Genomic DNA, 16,807 nt, shown 5'->3' on the forward strand with positions numbered 1-16,807 from the left:
TCAGTTAATTCACTACAATCTTCTTTAGTGAGTCTTTTACTAATAAGATGAACACCTAAGTATCTAATAGGTAGGGTCCCTTTAGAAAAGCCCGTCTCCTGCAGAATACTAGATTTGGTCCCCTCGTCAACTCCACTAAAGTAGATACTGCTCTTATTCTCATTCATCTTCAGCCTAGTTACATCATGAAAATGTTGTAGGACTTTAGTAATCTGTTTCACACTACTCAAATTGCCTTTACAGAATATGAACAGGTCATTTGTAAAGCAAAGATGTTTTATCCTCATCTCCTTACACCCAAAGTGGTAGCCAAAGCTTTCATCACACGTTTTAGTCAGAGCTCTAGATAGATATTCCATTACTAACACAAACAACAATGGGGACATAAGATCGCCCTGCTTAACTCCATAAGCACCTGGAAAATATCCCTCAGGTTTTCCATTGATCATTATGGAAAAAGTAGGTGATCTCACACAGACCATAATCCACCTAATAAACTGTTCAGGAAACCTCAAACTTAAAAGTACTTCTTCAATACTATCACAGTTAATGGAGTCATAGGCTTTCCTTAAGTCTATCTTCATTGCACAGTCACCCCTACCCTTAGCCTTATGATAGTTATGAACTAGTTCATGAGCAAGAAGTACATTGTCACTGATTTTCCTTCTAGGGACAAAGGCAGATTGTGAATTGCTAACGAGATATCCCAAACAACTACTTAATCTCGTAGCAATGATTTTGGTAATACACTTATAAACGACATTACAACAGGATATAGGCCTATAATCATTCATCATTTCAACATTTACTATTTTTGAGATAATAGTAATGATAGTAGAATTTACCTGTTTCAATAGCTTTCTAGATTGGAAGAAGTCTTTTACTGCATCATAGATGTCTCTGCCCACAATTGTCCAGCTCTTTTTGAAAAAAAGACTGGTGTAACCATCAGCTCCAGGGGCTTTCTCCGAACCAATCCCAAACATTGCTTTTTTAACTTAAGCATCAGTAACCTACTCACACAGCTTTAGTCTATCATCATCTTTTTACTGTACTTCCAATCTCCATGACATTCCCTCTTCTACTTTTATACTTTCCAATAAGCTCTTTATAGTATTCCACAATACACTCTGAGATTTTATCCTGCTCCTGAATAATTACCCCATCAATTCTCAGATGTGTGATTCTATTGCTAGATTGTCTTTACAGTAGATATTTATGAAAGAACTTGGTATTGTGGTCACCAAGTTCAATCCATTGGACTCTAGATTTCTGCTTGTAGAAGTTCTCCTCCAGTCTCAGAAGCTTTCTAAAATTTATTACTAGAGCCTGCTCCTCCTTTAGTAGTACAACATTTATAGGATCTAGTTGCAGGTTCTCCTGAATTTCTTTCAAACTCTCTCTGGATTTACTGACCTGAACATATATGTCACAAAAACTATTTCTATTAAATTCTCTAAGCTCCTTCTTCAATCTCTTTAATTTTTACACCATCTAGTACATTTTATGTCCCTCCATATGATCATTCCAGCTTCTATTAACTATCTCCATAAAATCTTTAGATTCAGTCCACATTTTGAAAAACCTGAAAGGTTTGAAGCTAAAGGTCATAGGCTCCTTAAACTTCACAATAAGAGCAACATGATCAGATATGCCTTGGCTCAAGACACTAGCTTCACATTCAAAATTATCCAGCCATTTTTCAGACACTAACACTCTACCAATCCTCCTCCAAATTCTATCCTCTTCTTGTTGGTTATTAGTCCAAGTATACTTATTACCTCTCCATTTCAGTTCAACCAGATTAGTATTATCCAAACAGTTTTCAAACTCCTCACAATCATTTTGATTAGCAATATTACCTCCACATCTATCACTATCTCTCAGGACTGCATTAAAGTCACCCAACACAATCCAAAGTTTCTCCATATGCACCCTTAAAAATGTTAGTTTACTTCATAATGCTTTCCTGTTTAAAGCATCATTCATTCCATACACAAAAGTGCATATGAAATTCTTACCCTCATGTTGAACTTCTCCTTGTATTAGCTGATCAGTTTTAGCCATCAGGTTGAACTTCACCTCTTTCTTATGTATGAACCAGATTCTACCATTCTGACTACAGTCATTATTGTTAACTAAACACCAATCTCTAAATTCAGTTTGCTCCAAACTTTCTCAACATTTTCAGCCTCACCCTAGTTTCAATAATAGCAATGAGAGATAAATGGTTATCTGCAATCCATTTTCTAATCTCCACATGCTTGATGGGGTCATTGATTCCCCTCACATTCCAAGAGCCAATCATTTTCCCCTCTGAGGGGTTATATTCACCTTCTTTACTCTCTTCTCTCCAATGATCCCCACTCGAGAAACATTAGGAATCTCAAATGTATTACTTGTTACATTCACAATATTACTAACAGCTTTACTCTTCCCTTTAGGTGTTGTACTTACAGGATTAGGTGTTGAGCTCACCCCAAGTCCTTTGTTCTGCTTCTGGATTTCAGCCCCTTTACTAGTACTAGGAACTCCCCTCCTTATCTCCTTTTGAACTCCCTCTATTATCCCCTCCCGTTTCCCCTCTTTATCTATTATTTCTTTCCCATCCTTCTCAACTACATCTTTCTTTTTCTGCACCCAGGTTTGTTGTACTGGTTTCCCCAATTTACAGAACTGCTCAATGTGTCCCATTGCTTTACAGGTTTTGCACGCAGGAGGCCTCCACTCATATTCCACCTTCTGAATGAATTTTACTCCATTCTCATCCTCCAGGGTTATGGACCCAGGAAAGTCTCCAAAGATCTCCACCAGCATTCTGGCATAAGCTAACCTGGTTTGATCATTAGTACATTGATGAGTGTACATTGGCCTACCACAGAGACTAGCAATTCTTCCCAACATACTAGATGACCATAACTCCCATGGTAACCTAAGTGAACCCAAATATGGATTTTCATCATCTCATCAATTTCAAATGTCATTCTCCTTTGCCATTCCTTGAGTATAATGGATCTCTTATCAAAGAACAAATGCCCCTCAGCCAGAGGCTTTAACTTCCCCTTCTCATCTTGGAACTGGAATAAGAACATCTTAGGATTGATATGGATCACCTCAAGTAATCCATACCTCCTCCATCTACTCATAGCAAAAATTTACATTCTATAGTATCTGGGTTCCAATCCTATTACTGAACAAATCAATGCATACCTCCATTTGCTTTCCTCCTTATTGATCTCAGATGAATGAAATTTTACAACACGCTTTCCACTACTCAGCGATGGAAGAAGGTACTGCAATATGACCTTGTTGTCTTTAGATCTATTCGTTGCGAACAGAGATCTCCAGTTCTTATTCTCATTCTAGCTCTCGGCTCGTCTCCTCCTTCTACATTATCAATTAGGTTTTCCTCAGGACAAATTTTTGATTCAAACATTTTTTGAGCATATCCCACACTTCTATAAAAGCTTCATCAACCTGGTCCAGATCTACATTCTGTTCTACCTCCTCCTCCTTTTGAGATTTTTTTTCAATAACCTCATCAATCAGCTATAGTTTCAGATCGAACACTTTCTTACTCTGCGAGCTCGATCCCTTCCTCAATCTCCTCCTCATTAAGAAACTGTGTACGTTAGCAAGAAAGCTTAACTTGCACAAAGAGAAATTTCAGAGAGAAAAGACACGTCATTAGAGAGAGAAAAAAGTAGCACTTTAAATTTAAATATCGATTAATTATCAGTTTGCTCATAAATTAAATATTTTCGACTAAACTAAAATAAAAAGAATAATTAATTGGATAATAAAAAATCTAATTAACTTGATAATAAAATTAACATTTATTTTGATTAAAAAAAAGACTGCTATTTATGCTAATTAAAAAAAGTGTACAAGTCGGAAGTAAATGAATATTTTAGTGAGCACTAAATGCTGGTTGACAAATGTTTTACAATAATAATGGATGTGATTGAGGCGTTAAACTATTACTAATTTATTAGCAATTTACCAACGACTTCACAAAATATTCATCTTCTTTTTAATAATAAAATAAAATAATTTACAATTTCATATAGATTTTGTCTCTATTGAGAGATAAACCCAGATGGGTTTGTCTCTCAACTGAGACAAACTGTCGCATCTCAACGGAGACGATTCAGCGGTTTTCGGGGATGGTTGGTCAATTTTGGGCGGTGGTTGATCGGTTTTGGGTGGTGGACACTGGAGGTGGAGGAGAAGGGATGTGTTGGTCGATTCCGGCTGTTGAAGAAAAAGAAAAAAATTGAGAATTTTTTGAAAAAAGTTTAAAAAAATTCCTGAAAATTTAATTAGAATTAATTAATTAGAATTTTTTATAAATCACACTCTCTAATTAAGTGCCACGTCCGCATAAGAGGAGTTTTTGAGCCGGTTTTTCCAAATTCAGAGTAAAAGTGATCCGATTTTCTTAGTTTGAACATTTTTGATACTGTGTGCCAAGTTTAGGGGGTCTTTGTTCAATTTATTAGCAATTTACCAACGATTTCACAAGTATTCATCTTCTTTTTAATTGTAAAATAAAACAAAATTATTAACGATTTTATTTTAAAAATAGAAAAAAAACCCGTTTGGATGATTTTTTTTAAAATTTATATATTTTAAAGTAATAAAATATAAAATTTATATATTTATATATTTCACAATTTGAAATATATATAAAATTCATAAATTTATAGAGATTTATGTGAAATAATTAAATATTAGTAAGATCTATCCTTGATGGATTTCAATTTTTCTATTTAAGGTGAAGATCGAATCAGAATTGGTGAGGCCTCTAATAGCAGAACCCATAATGAAAGCCCATTCCATTCGAGTATGTCGACTGGCCATCGAACCACCAATAAAACCGCGGGAGCAATGATCATCATCATCACCAAGACAGCAACTCTCTTTCCAAAACAAACGCTTATTACGCGCCTACTCACTTCCCCTGCCACGTTCTTTCCATTCCTTCAAAATATCCCAATACCGACACGCCATCTTCTTTACTTCATTCCTAAGAATAACACAGCATTATAAACTCAAAATCTCAACACAAAAACAAAACCCAAAAAAAATGTCAGCTTCTAAACCAAACTCACTCTACCCACAAGTCGATCAATCAAACCCAGAAGCCATTTCTTCAACCCCCTCATCTTCATCATCTCTGTACCCTTCAATAGACCCCAAGGACCTCCTCGCACAGAATCTTTTCCCGGAAGGACAAGAATTACCAGCCTCGTTAAACCAACACCCGTACGAGGAAGTCCTCATCAAAATCCCGGGATCAATAGTTCACTTAATCGAGAGAGACCACAGTGTCGAGTTAGCTTCCGGTGATCTCACCATTGTTAGTCTTAAACAGGGTGACAACACAGTCGTAGCCGTTTTTGTTCGTGTCGGAGATGATGATGTTCAGTGGCCTTTAGCGAAAGACGAGGCCTCTGTTAAGCTGGATGATTCGCATTATTTCTTCACTCTTCGCCTCCCGCGAAACGAGGAGGAAGGAGGGGAGGTGGAGCTGTTGAATTACGGGGTGACGTTCGCGTCGAAAGGGCAGGGGGGTTTGTTGAGGGAGTTTGATGAGATTTTGGAATGTTATAGCTGTTTTAGTGTGCAGGAAGTTAAGGGGAAGGGGAACTGGGAGTTGATTGATGGGAGTGCGGCGAAAGGGGTGTCGCCGGAAGAGTTGAGGAATGAGGGGGAGAAGAAGGAGTTGGAGGGGAGTTCCGCGGCGTATTGGACGGTGTTGGCTCCGAATGTGGAGGATTATAGTAGCTCTGTTGCTAGGATGATTGCTGCTGGTTCGGGGCAGTTGATTAAGGGGATTTTGTGGGGTGGGGATGTGACTGTGGATAGATTAAAGTGGGGTAATGAGTTTATGAAGAAGAGGATGGGGAGGGAATCGGATGCGGCGATTAGTCCTGCAACTATGAGGAGAGTTAAAAGGTTTGATTCGCTCAAATTTCTATCTTTTTATGTTAGGTTTTGAATTAGTTCTACTAGGTGGAAAAATTAAGTTGTAATCTCATTCCAAAATTAGGCAGTAGGCTTAATTTAGGGGAGGTATTAGCTACATGATTAGCTAGATGGTCATATTAAATAAACTAAGAAAATAGATATGCTTTTTTGTTTTTGATAGTTGGGGAGGGGAACGCTTGTGGCAGAAATTGAACCGCAATCTTAGCAGTTTGTTGCGTAATGCTTATACCATTTGAGTTATTTGAGTTATAGCTCGTTAGCAGGAAATAGATATGCTTATTTGATATGTATGCAATTATGTGAAGCAATGTGGTAATGAAAGTTTGCTCTGTGGTATTTTCAGGGTAAAGAGATTGACAAGTATGACGGAGAAAGTGGCAATTGGAATTCTTTCTGGGGTTGTGAAAGTCTCTGGATTCTTTACAAGTTCAATTGTGAACTCTAAAGTGGGCAAAACGTTTTTTAGCTTATTGCCAGGAGAAATTGTTCTTGCTTCTTTGGATGGATTCAGTAAGTAATTCTGTTCTTGCTCTATGTTTTCACACTATTTGGCAATTGTGTACTTCATTGCGTAAATTGATTATCGTGTCTTGATCGTTTATGTAATGTGTGTTGCCACCATTTTTCGTGGCTTTGTGTTTAGTTTTTTCTAGTTGTTGATGTGATTGAGAGAAAGTGTTTTTGTATTGTAGCAAGTATGACAAGCTGTGATCAGAGTAACCTATACCCGGTTTGTGATTGTCAAATTTCTAATGGACTTCTAGATGCCAGATTTCTGTGCCTTATTATACATAGAAATAATTCAATTCAGTAACTATAATCTAAAAGGGCTTTCACTAAAGATCAGAAGTTCAAAGTTAAACAAAATTTTAATACGCATCACTTATACCTTTGATTTTAAAGGTTGCATTTGGAGCTAAATCTGATGAATTTAACATTTGAGTCACTGCAATTAATATATTTTGGGACAAAATGATGTTTTCGTTGTAGTATTCCTACTCTTATTGTGATCATACAACTGTAGCATGTTTTTGGTGCTAATTTTGGTTCATCTGTGTGCCTTGTTCTTGTGCAGACAAGGTGTGTGATGCTGTTGAGGTTGCTGGAAAAAATGTCATGTCAACATCATCCATAGTGACAACAGGGCTTGTCTCGCAAAGGTAACATCTTAATCTTCCTTTATAATAGTTCATCAGTAGTGACAACAGTCCGGGCTACCACTCTATGCGTATCATTTCCTATGATGAATGGGGAATTGAACTTTGTGGTCCTTATCTCATATAAAATCTGCCACTAATATCTGTATTTACATGAGTTGAGGCATTGACGGGATTGTTAAACAGGGGATTAGAAAGAGCTAGATGCTGATGATTGTGATATATAGTACTCATATCTAAAGAGTTTGTCAAAGCATTCAAATTTAGGATGAATGTCATATTCATATACTGTACTCATATCTAAGGAATTTATGCGACATCATTCATATTTAGGATGATTGTGATAGTTAATCATTCCGGTTTCTGTTACATGATTGGATATCTGGTATCTGCAGGTATGGAGAACAAGCAGCAAAGGTAACAAACGAAGGGCTAGATGCTGCAGGACACGCCATCGGTACTGCTTGGGCAGTTTTCAAGATAAGAAAGGCTCTTAACCCAAAGGGTGCCTTCAAACCCACAACTCTTGCCAAGGCTGCTGCGCAGGCCGAAATGAAGGCTAAACTCAAAAAGTAATTTCAGCTGCTTTCTTGGGTTGATATATGTTATTTCATTTTCTGTGTACGTGTAGGAAATTACTTGTGTAAAGGCTTTATCTCTTTGGTAGTGTAATTCAAAAGTCATTGTATTAGTTCGTTTACCACATAACCTGTTGTAAGATTGAGTGATGGATGGTTGGTTAGAATCTGTATTCTGTTGCATTTCTTTGTTCTAAATCTCAAGCGGATTGCATTTCATGCTTGAGCATTTACATGTGGCGCGTGTTAGAAACAATTTATGCGACTACCTATTATGTTGTATGGAAATTTTGTGACTTTTACATTTCTACGTTTTTTTGTAACGCAATTAAAACCCTAAAAACTCGAAAACTCAATATTTTTAGTATGTTTTAAAAAAAGGTTGTTTTAACCCTTCTCCATTTTTGCAGTCTAACATTAATTAGGTGCCCAATATTGTTGATATTCTTGATAGAGAATTTGAACTGATATAACATCTGAGAATTTTGAGCCTCTTTCTAATGTGATCAAGTTTTCATTCGAAAAAGAGAACATAATACATCAGAAAAAGTAAATGGGAAAAAAGAGAACTACCATAACAAAAAAGAGTACATTATACAAATATGCCTGAGAATGAAAAAAAAAATCTTAGAGAAACTTAATTTAATTTAAACCATTCATTAACTATGTGTAACGTGCCATAATCACATTAAATAATCTAATTTTTTAGAAACACATTATTCTAATTAATGGACATTTAAATTTAGACTTAATGCTTTAAAAAAACTCCTACCTTTCATCCTATTTTCAATCATATCCTGACGTTGAAAATTTGTTAATTTTATTATATTTTGCATTTCTTTCTTTTCAATTGTACCCTAAAGCATAGAATTGGCCTTTACTTATTTGATAAAAGTTCAAAATAATCCTTCAAAAATGGTCAATTTAATATACAAAGTTAATCTAATTCAAAAAGGATCAATTTAGAGAATTTTTTTGAACTTTTGCCAACTAAAAAAAAGCCAATTTTATACTTTACGATACAATTGAAATGAAAAAAATATAGGATAAAATTGACTGATTTTCAACGTTAGGATAAGATTATAAATGGGATAAAATGTCGGGGGTTCTTAAAACAATATATCTTAATTTAAATTATAATTCAATATTTAATGTGTTTTTTAGTGATAGAATTTTTATTTGTGATCGTCCCACATGACATAATTAATGTAAGGTTCATAACCCCAAGTGGACTAGAAATGAGATATATAATAGACATTTTAATAAGTAATGGACATCGTAGATTAATTTTTCATAATTTATTAAATTTGTAAAAAAGTACTATAAAAAGTAATACCATTAATATATTTGAAGCGATTTGCATTTGTGGATATCATATTATAAAAAAAATCAACTAAATATACGTTATAATTACTTAAAATTTATACATTAATTTTCATTGTGCTTCGCCAATCTAATTATTTAGTTATGACCAACACAAACAATTAGTGAAGAATAAGTTAATATATATATTTAGAAATATATTTTAAATTATTTTAGTTATTGAATAATAAAAAAATTAATGAATTGAAGCTGACTCTCTAAAATTCTACTTTGTTATAATTATTAATTTATTTAATATTAAATATAAAAAAGTCGACTGTATTGGGTAATTTTCTGAAGGCATAAGCAGGCCAAAAGCCCATAGTCCAGCCCAGAAACTTAACCCACAAAAATACAGAATATAAACGACATCGTATCTTAAGCGCACTGGCTTGTCCCCTAAGTCGAATTTCTCTACTGATTCTAAAAGAAAAGCAAAACAAAAACCAGATCGCCCACTCTACTAAATACAAAACCTCTTTGAAATTCAACTGAATCAATTAAGTAAAGAATGGCTAGATACGATCGCGCAATCACAGTGTTCTCCCCGGACGGACACTTATTCCAAGTGGAATACGCTCTCGAAGCCGTCCGTAAAGGAAACGCCGCCGTCGGTGTTCGCGGCACCGACGTCGTCGTTCTCGGCGTTGAAAAGAAATCCACCGCTAAACTCCAAGACGCCAGGTCTTATTTCTTTTCACTTCTTTTAATTATATTTTATTTTGTTTAATAACTTAAAAATATTTGATAAAGTTACATTAGAACTGTAGGGTTTATGCTACTGGATTATTGATCTTGTTTAATCGATTCAATTAACCATGAATTACTGTTGCTCTTAAAAACAATTGAAATGTAGAAAAATTTGCGGCTCAGGCTCATGATAGCAAAAAATTGATTTAATCACTGAATTAACAGAATTATTGTTGCTCCTTGTATTAATGACGAGCTTCAGCCGTCGTCACTTCTATAATGTCAGCTGTTCATTTAGGTTTGTGTCATATTTGGTGTGCGTCGTCGTTGATAATGGTTCATGTTTTCCATTGTTCGATGCAGAACGGTGAGGAAGATTGTTTCTTTGGATAATCACGTGGCACTAGTGTGTGCTGGGTTGAAAGCAGATGCGCGTGTTTTGATCAACAGAGCTCGTATTGAATGTCAGAGCCATAGGCTTACTGTTGAGGATCCTGTGACTGTTGAATATATAACACGTTTTATTGCTGGGCTGCAACAGAAGTATACACAAAGTGGTGGTGTGAGACCGTTTGGGCTTTCCACCTTGATTGTTGGTTTTGATCCATACACTGGAGTCCCATCTCTTTATCAAACTGATCCTTCGGGAGCATTTTCAGCATGGAAGGCGAATGCTACCGGAAGGAACTCAAATTCAATGCGGGAGTTTCTTGAAAAGAACTATAAAGAAACTTCTGGCCAAGAAACTGTGAAGTTAACAATTCGTGCTTTGCTTGAAGTAAGTTATTCCTTATATATTGTGTACACATTACGCATTGCTTGTTCATTAGAATCATATCTGTTATAACAGAGTTGCATTACATGTACTCATTCTGTAGCCAAAAAATATGTGGTCATGCCTGATATGACCTTTTGATATTTAGCAACTTGACCAAGTTGGCTAAAAGTGAATTTGGGTGATGATAATATATGGTAACTTGCTATGAATTGTGGTCATGTGCTGTTCCTGAACTGTTTTTTTTTTTTAACTCATGGACATATATGAATGGGCGTGCAACAGTCATTATTGAAATAGTGGCATAAGCTGTTATAGTTTATTAAAGAGTTTTTTTATTTACTTAATTCCATTAAATTGGTTAATTTCAGCTGCACCAATTGCATTATAAACTATACATACATGCTTTTTATTTTTTTACTAAAAATGGATTTTGTGGGTCTATAAGAAATATACTAAACATGAGAATTCATTTACATATATTGTAAAATTCATATCCAGATAAAATCAGTCCCATATTTGTTTGGTTTGTACTACAATGTAAATGGGTAACCTTGGTGTGGTTGCCAGACTGTTGGCACATATTGCTAAGACGAATCAATTATGAAACGAAAAATAGATGTCTCTTTCACTTTTAAAAATAGGTGACTACCTCTAACTCTTGGTATGTAACTCCAAACCACTGTCGAGGTTAGTATTATTAAGTGAATGAACTACACTAGGATAATTTGAGGTTCAAAATTAAAATTTGCCGACTTGATGCTAATTTGAGAAGCAACCAGAAGCAATCTATGAAATTGCTCAAGGAGCAATATCTAAGGATACAAGCTATTTTTATAGGTTTGTATATCATCTTCATGATTTTTATCATTGTCATGTCTAACACAAGGACCATTACCTAGTTTTGAGATTTTTGATCTATGGCCTATAAGTCATCATCACTCATTTATGTTTCAAAATTTTATTAGGGATTAGTTATGCTACTTAGTTTTAAGTGGTAGCCATTCTCTAAATGTTTGTATGCAAACCATAAAGATGTGGTTGCGTCATAAGTGCAGTATCTTTGGAGATGAGAATTTGACCAAGTTCCTCAAGTTTGCTCATAGGACATGCAACCGAGAATTTAATGAACAATCTCAACTTAATGCCTTTTTTTAGTCTGAAATAATGGTAAGCCACATCTGTTGAGAGTCGGACTGGAAAATGAGGCCAGTTGTATGTAAAAGTTTCCATAAAGTTTCATTTAGCCCCTCCAACTTGGAACAAAAGATCAAATGAGTCTAAAGTCAACACCAACAGCATGTTAATTTTGGGTCATTTTACACCTTTGACCATCAATAATGGCGTCAAATTGATGTCAGATTAAGGTGTAAACTAACCAAAAATTGACAAGCTGTGGGTTTTTATTGTCCAAAAGCACGAATTTGGACTCTTTTGGTCTTTTATCCCAAGTTGGAGGAGCAAATTGAAACTTTGTGGGTAAATGTTTTTATTATCAGATGTGCAATACTTTATGTTCCTGTAAATGCATCAGATTAGCTGTTCAGGAAATAAGTTCTTTTTACTTACTTTACCTTATGATCTATGTATTTCTCTATTAGGTTGTCGAGAGTGGGGGCAAAAACATAGAAATAGCTGTGATGACAAAGGAGCACGGACTGAGGCAGCTTGAAGAAGCGGAAATTGATGCCATTGTCGCTGATATTGAAGCAGAGAAAGCAGCAGCTGAGGCTGCGAAGAAGGCACCTGCAAGAGAATCCTAGATATACTGTACGAGTGATTAGTTTCTCTGCTGCTTCATTGCATTGTTATTTTTACTTTTAACTCGTTTATTAAGCAATGGCTTATTTCAGGATTTTAACCCTCTCTTGAGTAGTTTCCGTCTTGTCTTTTGGTTTAGTTATTAGTAAATTATACTAATACACTTGTCATGTTAAATTACTATATGTGGAATTGGCTGCTCGATGATCTACTAGTTTTGTTGATAATGCGTGATTTGTGCTTAAAAAGAATAGTAATAACTGTATGCTGTCTGCACTGCACATTTACTCTGAAAGAAAAGATTAAAGTTTGGAAGTAGTTTCTAAGACGGATAACAACGGAAAATTAGAGGGGTTAAGTATAGAAAACTGAAATTTAAGGCCTAGACTCTAAATATTCGGAGGCTTCCCTGTGAGTTCCACCATTACTTATTATAAGTGTGAAAGTTGGAAGTTAAGGCAGATGTTATACATTTCTTGTGAAGCTAAATTTCATCATTTTGATTCTCTGTCAGTTGTTCCAAGCATATCATTTGGTCATGAACCAGCTTGATTTCTTGTAGAATAGAGAACTCACCCGGTAGTTGGTCGGACTCCTTTTCTGCGTCGGTGGATCTATGTTTGTCAAAGGATTCTATTGATAATATAATTGTGTTCATTTTAGATTTCCCTTCATATCTTTCGCACTCATTAATTTTGTTCATTTTAAATATTTGGAGTCTTGCATTATATATTTTGTCTGCTAAACAGGTGAAGTGTTTGACAATAAATCAGTGTAATAATCTTTACAGCCATATCTTTGTCTGATAAATGTCAAAATTGGAATGCTATGATTCAGATATAGGGGTTTCCATGAAAAGTCAAAGGAAAAAGTTGCAGGCATATACTATTATGACATTCTTCCAAATTCAAAGGAAAAATCAAAATAAAAAGTTGGTTCTTGTTGCTTGGAACTTTACTGTAAACATCCTAGCTTCATACCAATTACATTATCATATATACTTTATGTTGTATCATCATTTATCAATAAATAAAAAGTAAGATGACTTAATAAATGCAGTTTAAATAAGGATTGAATTCATATCGTCTAAACTTTTATTTATAAGTTCAATATTTTTAACTGATATTTTACGCATGAGATAATTCTACCTTATATTGTTAAAATGGTGAAAATTAAAAGAAAAATAGTCATTAAAGTATAGGAATTTTTCCAAAAAAAGTATCCTTCAGAAAAATAGTGGTTTAAGCACCATCAAAACTTTGGCAAATAATAGCATTAATTTTTAAGTTCGATAATTTTAGCGCTGAAATCATTCAGCGACACCTAAATAAATATATATAGAATAAAGATGATCTGTCACGTAATTAACATTGTGACATTTATTCAAATGACATCATTTTTTTCTTTGACAAAATGATGTTTTTAACTCGCTATATACATGGCGATCTATGTTTTTTTTTTAATTTATTGGAGAAGTGGAGAAGAGAGTTGAAATTTTTAAGGTTATATACAGTTGAAAGTTATATAGAACGAGCTTGAATTTTAAAGAAAAGAAGAGAGAAATTGATAGTAGGATTTTAGGTTTCAATCGATTTGAAATTATTTGAAAAATTGTTGTATTTGACGAGTTTAGACTGACATCCTTTTGTCAAAGAGAATAGGATGTCGTTTTAGTTAGTGCCACGATTTCAATTACGTTTAATAATTATGTCATAGCGTGCCATATATATATATATTTAGGTGTCGAAAGCTGATTTTCGGTGTAAAATTGTCAAATTTGAAAAGACAGTACGTTATTTATCAAGTTTTAAAAGCGGTTTTAAAATATTTGTATAGATGAGTTTTTCTTTGATAAATAATCCTAAATTATAGTAAAACTTTTACTTTTTGCCGATGATTTTCCTTATTTTAAATGATCTTTGTTGAGAATGTAAAGTCATGTATAATGCTGTCACAGCAGTGTCCTAAATTTCTAATAAAATTATGTCAGAATATACCAAATGGTTTTCAATGAGCGTGAAATCACTCAATTGTTGTTCAGAGAAATCAAAAGTCAAGATTTGGAAACTTAATTTCCTGGCAGCCGATCCTGCTCACTAATTGCCGGTTGTATTCATCATTTGCGAGGATTATATAATCACATAAATATTTCACTCTAATTAAGTCTTCTTAGTCAATATTATAGCCTATTGTATACATAATATACATGTCTACCATTCAATTTCAAAGTATAAAATAATTCTAAAATGTAAAACATTTAAGTACACGTTTCACTAATTCATCGGTTGTGGTTTATATATGCATAGTCAACTGATATTGACATACGATATCAAAATTAGAACTCATAATAATAATAATATGTTTCGCAAAATAAACTAAATATGGTAGTCACGTGTAATATTTAATGATAGAAAAAATAAATAATATTTAAAAATTTATTCTTATAAATATTCATTAATTTACATAAATATAAGAGCAACTTACTTAGAGATTCCTAAAATATATCATAATTAACAGTTTAATACCCCTTATTTCAAAAGTCTACTTAATGGTCACTCAGTTTTAATTCTGTTAACTGAGAGATTCTTCTGTTAATTTGAGAGACCAAATCGTTTCACGGATTGAAATTCGAGTATTAAGTCGTTTAAAAGTGAGGGACCAAATCGTTTAATAAAATTAAAAGTTAGGGACCAAATCGTTCACAAAACTAAATGTAAGGATACCAAATCATTTGAAAATAAGTGTTGAGATTAACGGAGAGACCTAATAGTTAACGGAATTGAAACTGATGGATTATTAAATAGACTTTTGAAATAAGGGGTATCAAACTGTTAATTATAATATATCGCAGAAATTTTAGTGTAATTTGCTCTAAATATAATATGAGACAATGGTTGTGTAGGATAAAGTATTTAATAATAGTTATTTTTTTTTTCAAAATCTGATAATATTGATAACAGCAGAAGAAAGAAAATTATAATAGGAAGTCATAGGAAAAAAAACTAATTAACTACTTGGTGGGGAAAGTCTAAAATCCCATAAAAAAAATAGCAAATGACTTATCATTCTAGAATCTTAATCACTTCCTTTTATAGGCACCCAATTAAAATCTGGTTATTGACTTATGTATCTTTTTATGCTTAAAGGATAGACAGGCCACTGGCTGCTTTTTTTTTTCTTAAACTATTACAAAAAAATACAATTAATTTAATCATTAAAAATATTTTTAATAGTGTTCATTATAATAAAAAACATCTTCTCTCAAATAAAAATCACTTTAAATTTAAAAATTAATTTTTTTTAAATTTTATTTCAATAGACTATAATTTTCAATTTTACTTTTTAAAAAAAAAACTCTAAAACTGTCATAAAAATTGTAATTAATTGCTTCATGAAAGTAAATAATTAAAAGTAATTGCACCTTTACATCCCGTTTAGGTTTGTGCATATAAATAGAATAAAATTAATTTTAATATGTTATTTGTTAGAAATCACATGGTTATATGCTTGCCTATAAATATTTGTTTTCTGCTTGCCATGCCTGTTAGATCGAGTCATATATCTACTGTAATACATGTTTATATTATTTTTAGTTTATTTTCAGTATTTAATTCCAGTCATTTATTTCCAGCACTTTATTTTTATTCATTTACTTACAGCATTTTCAGTTACTTTGATGAGATGGGACAATTGTATGTTATTACACGTATAATATGACCATATTTACCTAGTTATACCCGTAAATTAATAAATTTAATAATCCGACAAATATAAGAGTTAATTATGTCGATGGACCCGAATCTTTTGATCAAATGCACGATGTCTTATATATCTTTAAGCGAGTGAGATGTTTATTTGGTAGAAAATGTGTTTCTAGTACGACTAGGCGACGATTCTATTTTGAAAAATTACCTTCTATACCTCATTTTTTAGAATTTTTACAAAAATATCCCTTTTATCTCTAATCAACCAATGAATTACTAATAATCTACTAATAGACTATCAAAAAAGATTTTTCTGTGCTTTTTTGTAGATATTAAAAAAAAAGAGATTTCATTCGACGTCTGATTCAAAGAACTGCGCTTAACTCCCCTGCTCATGAAACGACTTGTTGGCAAAATACTGCAAGCGTACAGTGTCCAACTTGTAATATAGACTGTGAAGTCCATATATCGTACCCACAGAGAAAACTTCTAAAAACAACCAGTTAAGTGGCTCAATTTGGATAGTCGAAAAGATAATTTTGTTTGTGTGAATAACTTAAAAGACAAAATTAAAGTAATGTAAATTAAATAAACTAAAGCTGTAATTAAAATGGTGTTTACCAATAATGGAAAAAGTATGGATTATTAATCTTTGTTATGCTGTTTTATTTAATTCGGGTTATGGATTATGTTGTTCTGATATGATTCGGAATCGAAGGCACCTAAAATTCTCTCTCGAGCAATTTCAGCAAAAGCATAAAACTAACGAATAACAGGTTAATTACT

At 33.4% G+C, this 16,807-nt stretch overlaps 3 protein-coding genes across 3 annotated transcripts; 2 read left to right on the forward strand and 1 right to left on the reverse strand.

Moving 5' to 3' along the window:
- Positions 1-1,046: 1,046 nt before the first annotated feature.
- On the reverse strand, positions 1,047-1,929 carry LOC126681469 (uncharacterized). Its single transcript, XM_050377007.1, has 3 exons — positions 1,543-1,929; positions 1,229-1,416; positions 1,047-1,149 (listed from the first exon to the last, which is right to left on the reverse strand). Exons 1-3 carry the CDS (start codon positions 1,927-1,929, stop codon positions 1,047-1,049), a joined length of 678 nt encoding a protein of 225 aa, XP_050232964.1.
- A 2,978-nt stretch (positions 1,930-4,907) lies between these two features.
- On the forward strand, positions 4,908-8,017 carry LOC126682281 (protein EARLY-RESPONSIVE TO DEHYDRATION 7, chloroplastic-like). The gene is made up of 4 exons (XM_050377891.2): positions 4,908-5,961; positions 6,338-6,504; positions 7,070-7,154; positions 7,547-8,017. Exons 1-4 carry the CDS (start codon positions 5,090-5,092, stop codon positions 7,725-7,727), a joined length of 1,305 nt encoding a protein of 434 aa, XP_050233848.1. The 5' UTR covers positions 4,908-5,089; the 3' UTR covers positions 7,728-8,017.
- Positions 8,018-9,493: 1,476 nt separating this feature from the next.
- Positions 9,494-12,544, forward strand: LOC126683072 (proteasome subunit alpha type-7). The gene is made up of 3 exons (XM_050378901.2): positions 9,494-9,775; positions 10,145-10,559; positions 12,158-12,544. The coding sequence occupies exons 1-3, from the start codon at positions 9,603-9,605 to the stop codon at positions 12,317-12,319; spliced, it is 750 nt and encodes a 249-aa protein (XP_050234858.1). The 5' UTR covers positions 9,494-9,602; the 3' UTR covers positions 12,320-12,544.
- Positions 12,545-16,807: the final 4,263 nt, after the last annotated feature.

This window comes from Mercurialis annua, linkage group LG5, assembly GCF_937616625.2.
Source record: "Mercurialis annua linkage group LG5, ddMerAnnu1.2, whole genome shotgun sequence".
In the NCBI taxonomy this organism is placed as follows: domain Eukaryota; kingdom Viridiplantae; phylum Streptophyta; class Magnoliopsida; order Malpighiales; family Euphorbiaceae; genus Mercurialis; species Mercurialis annua.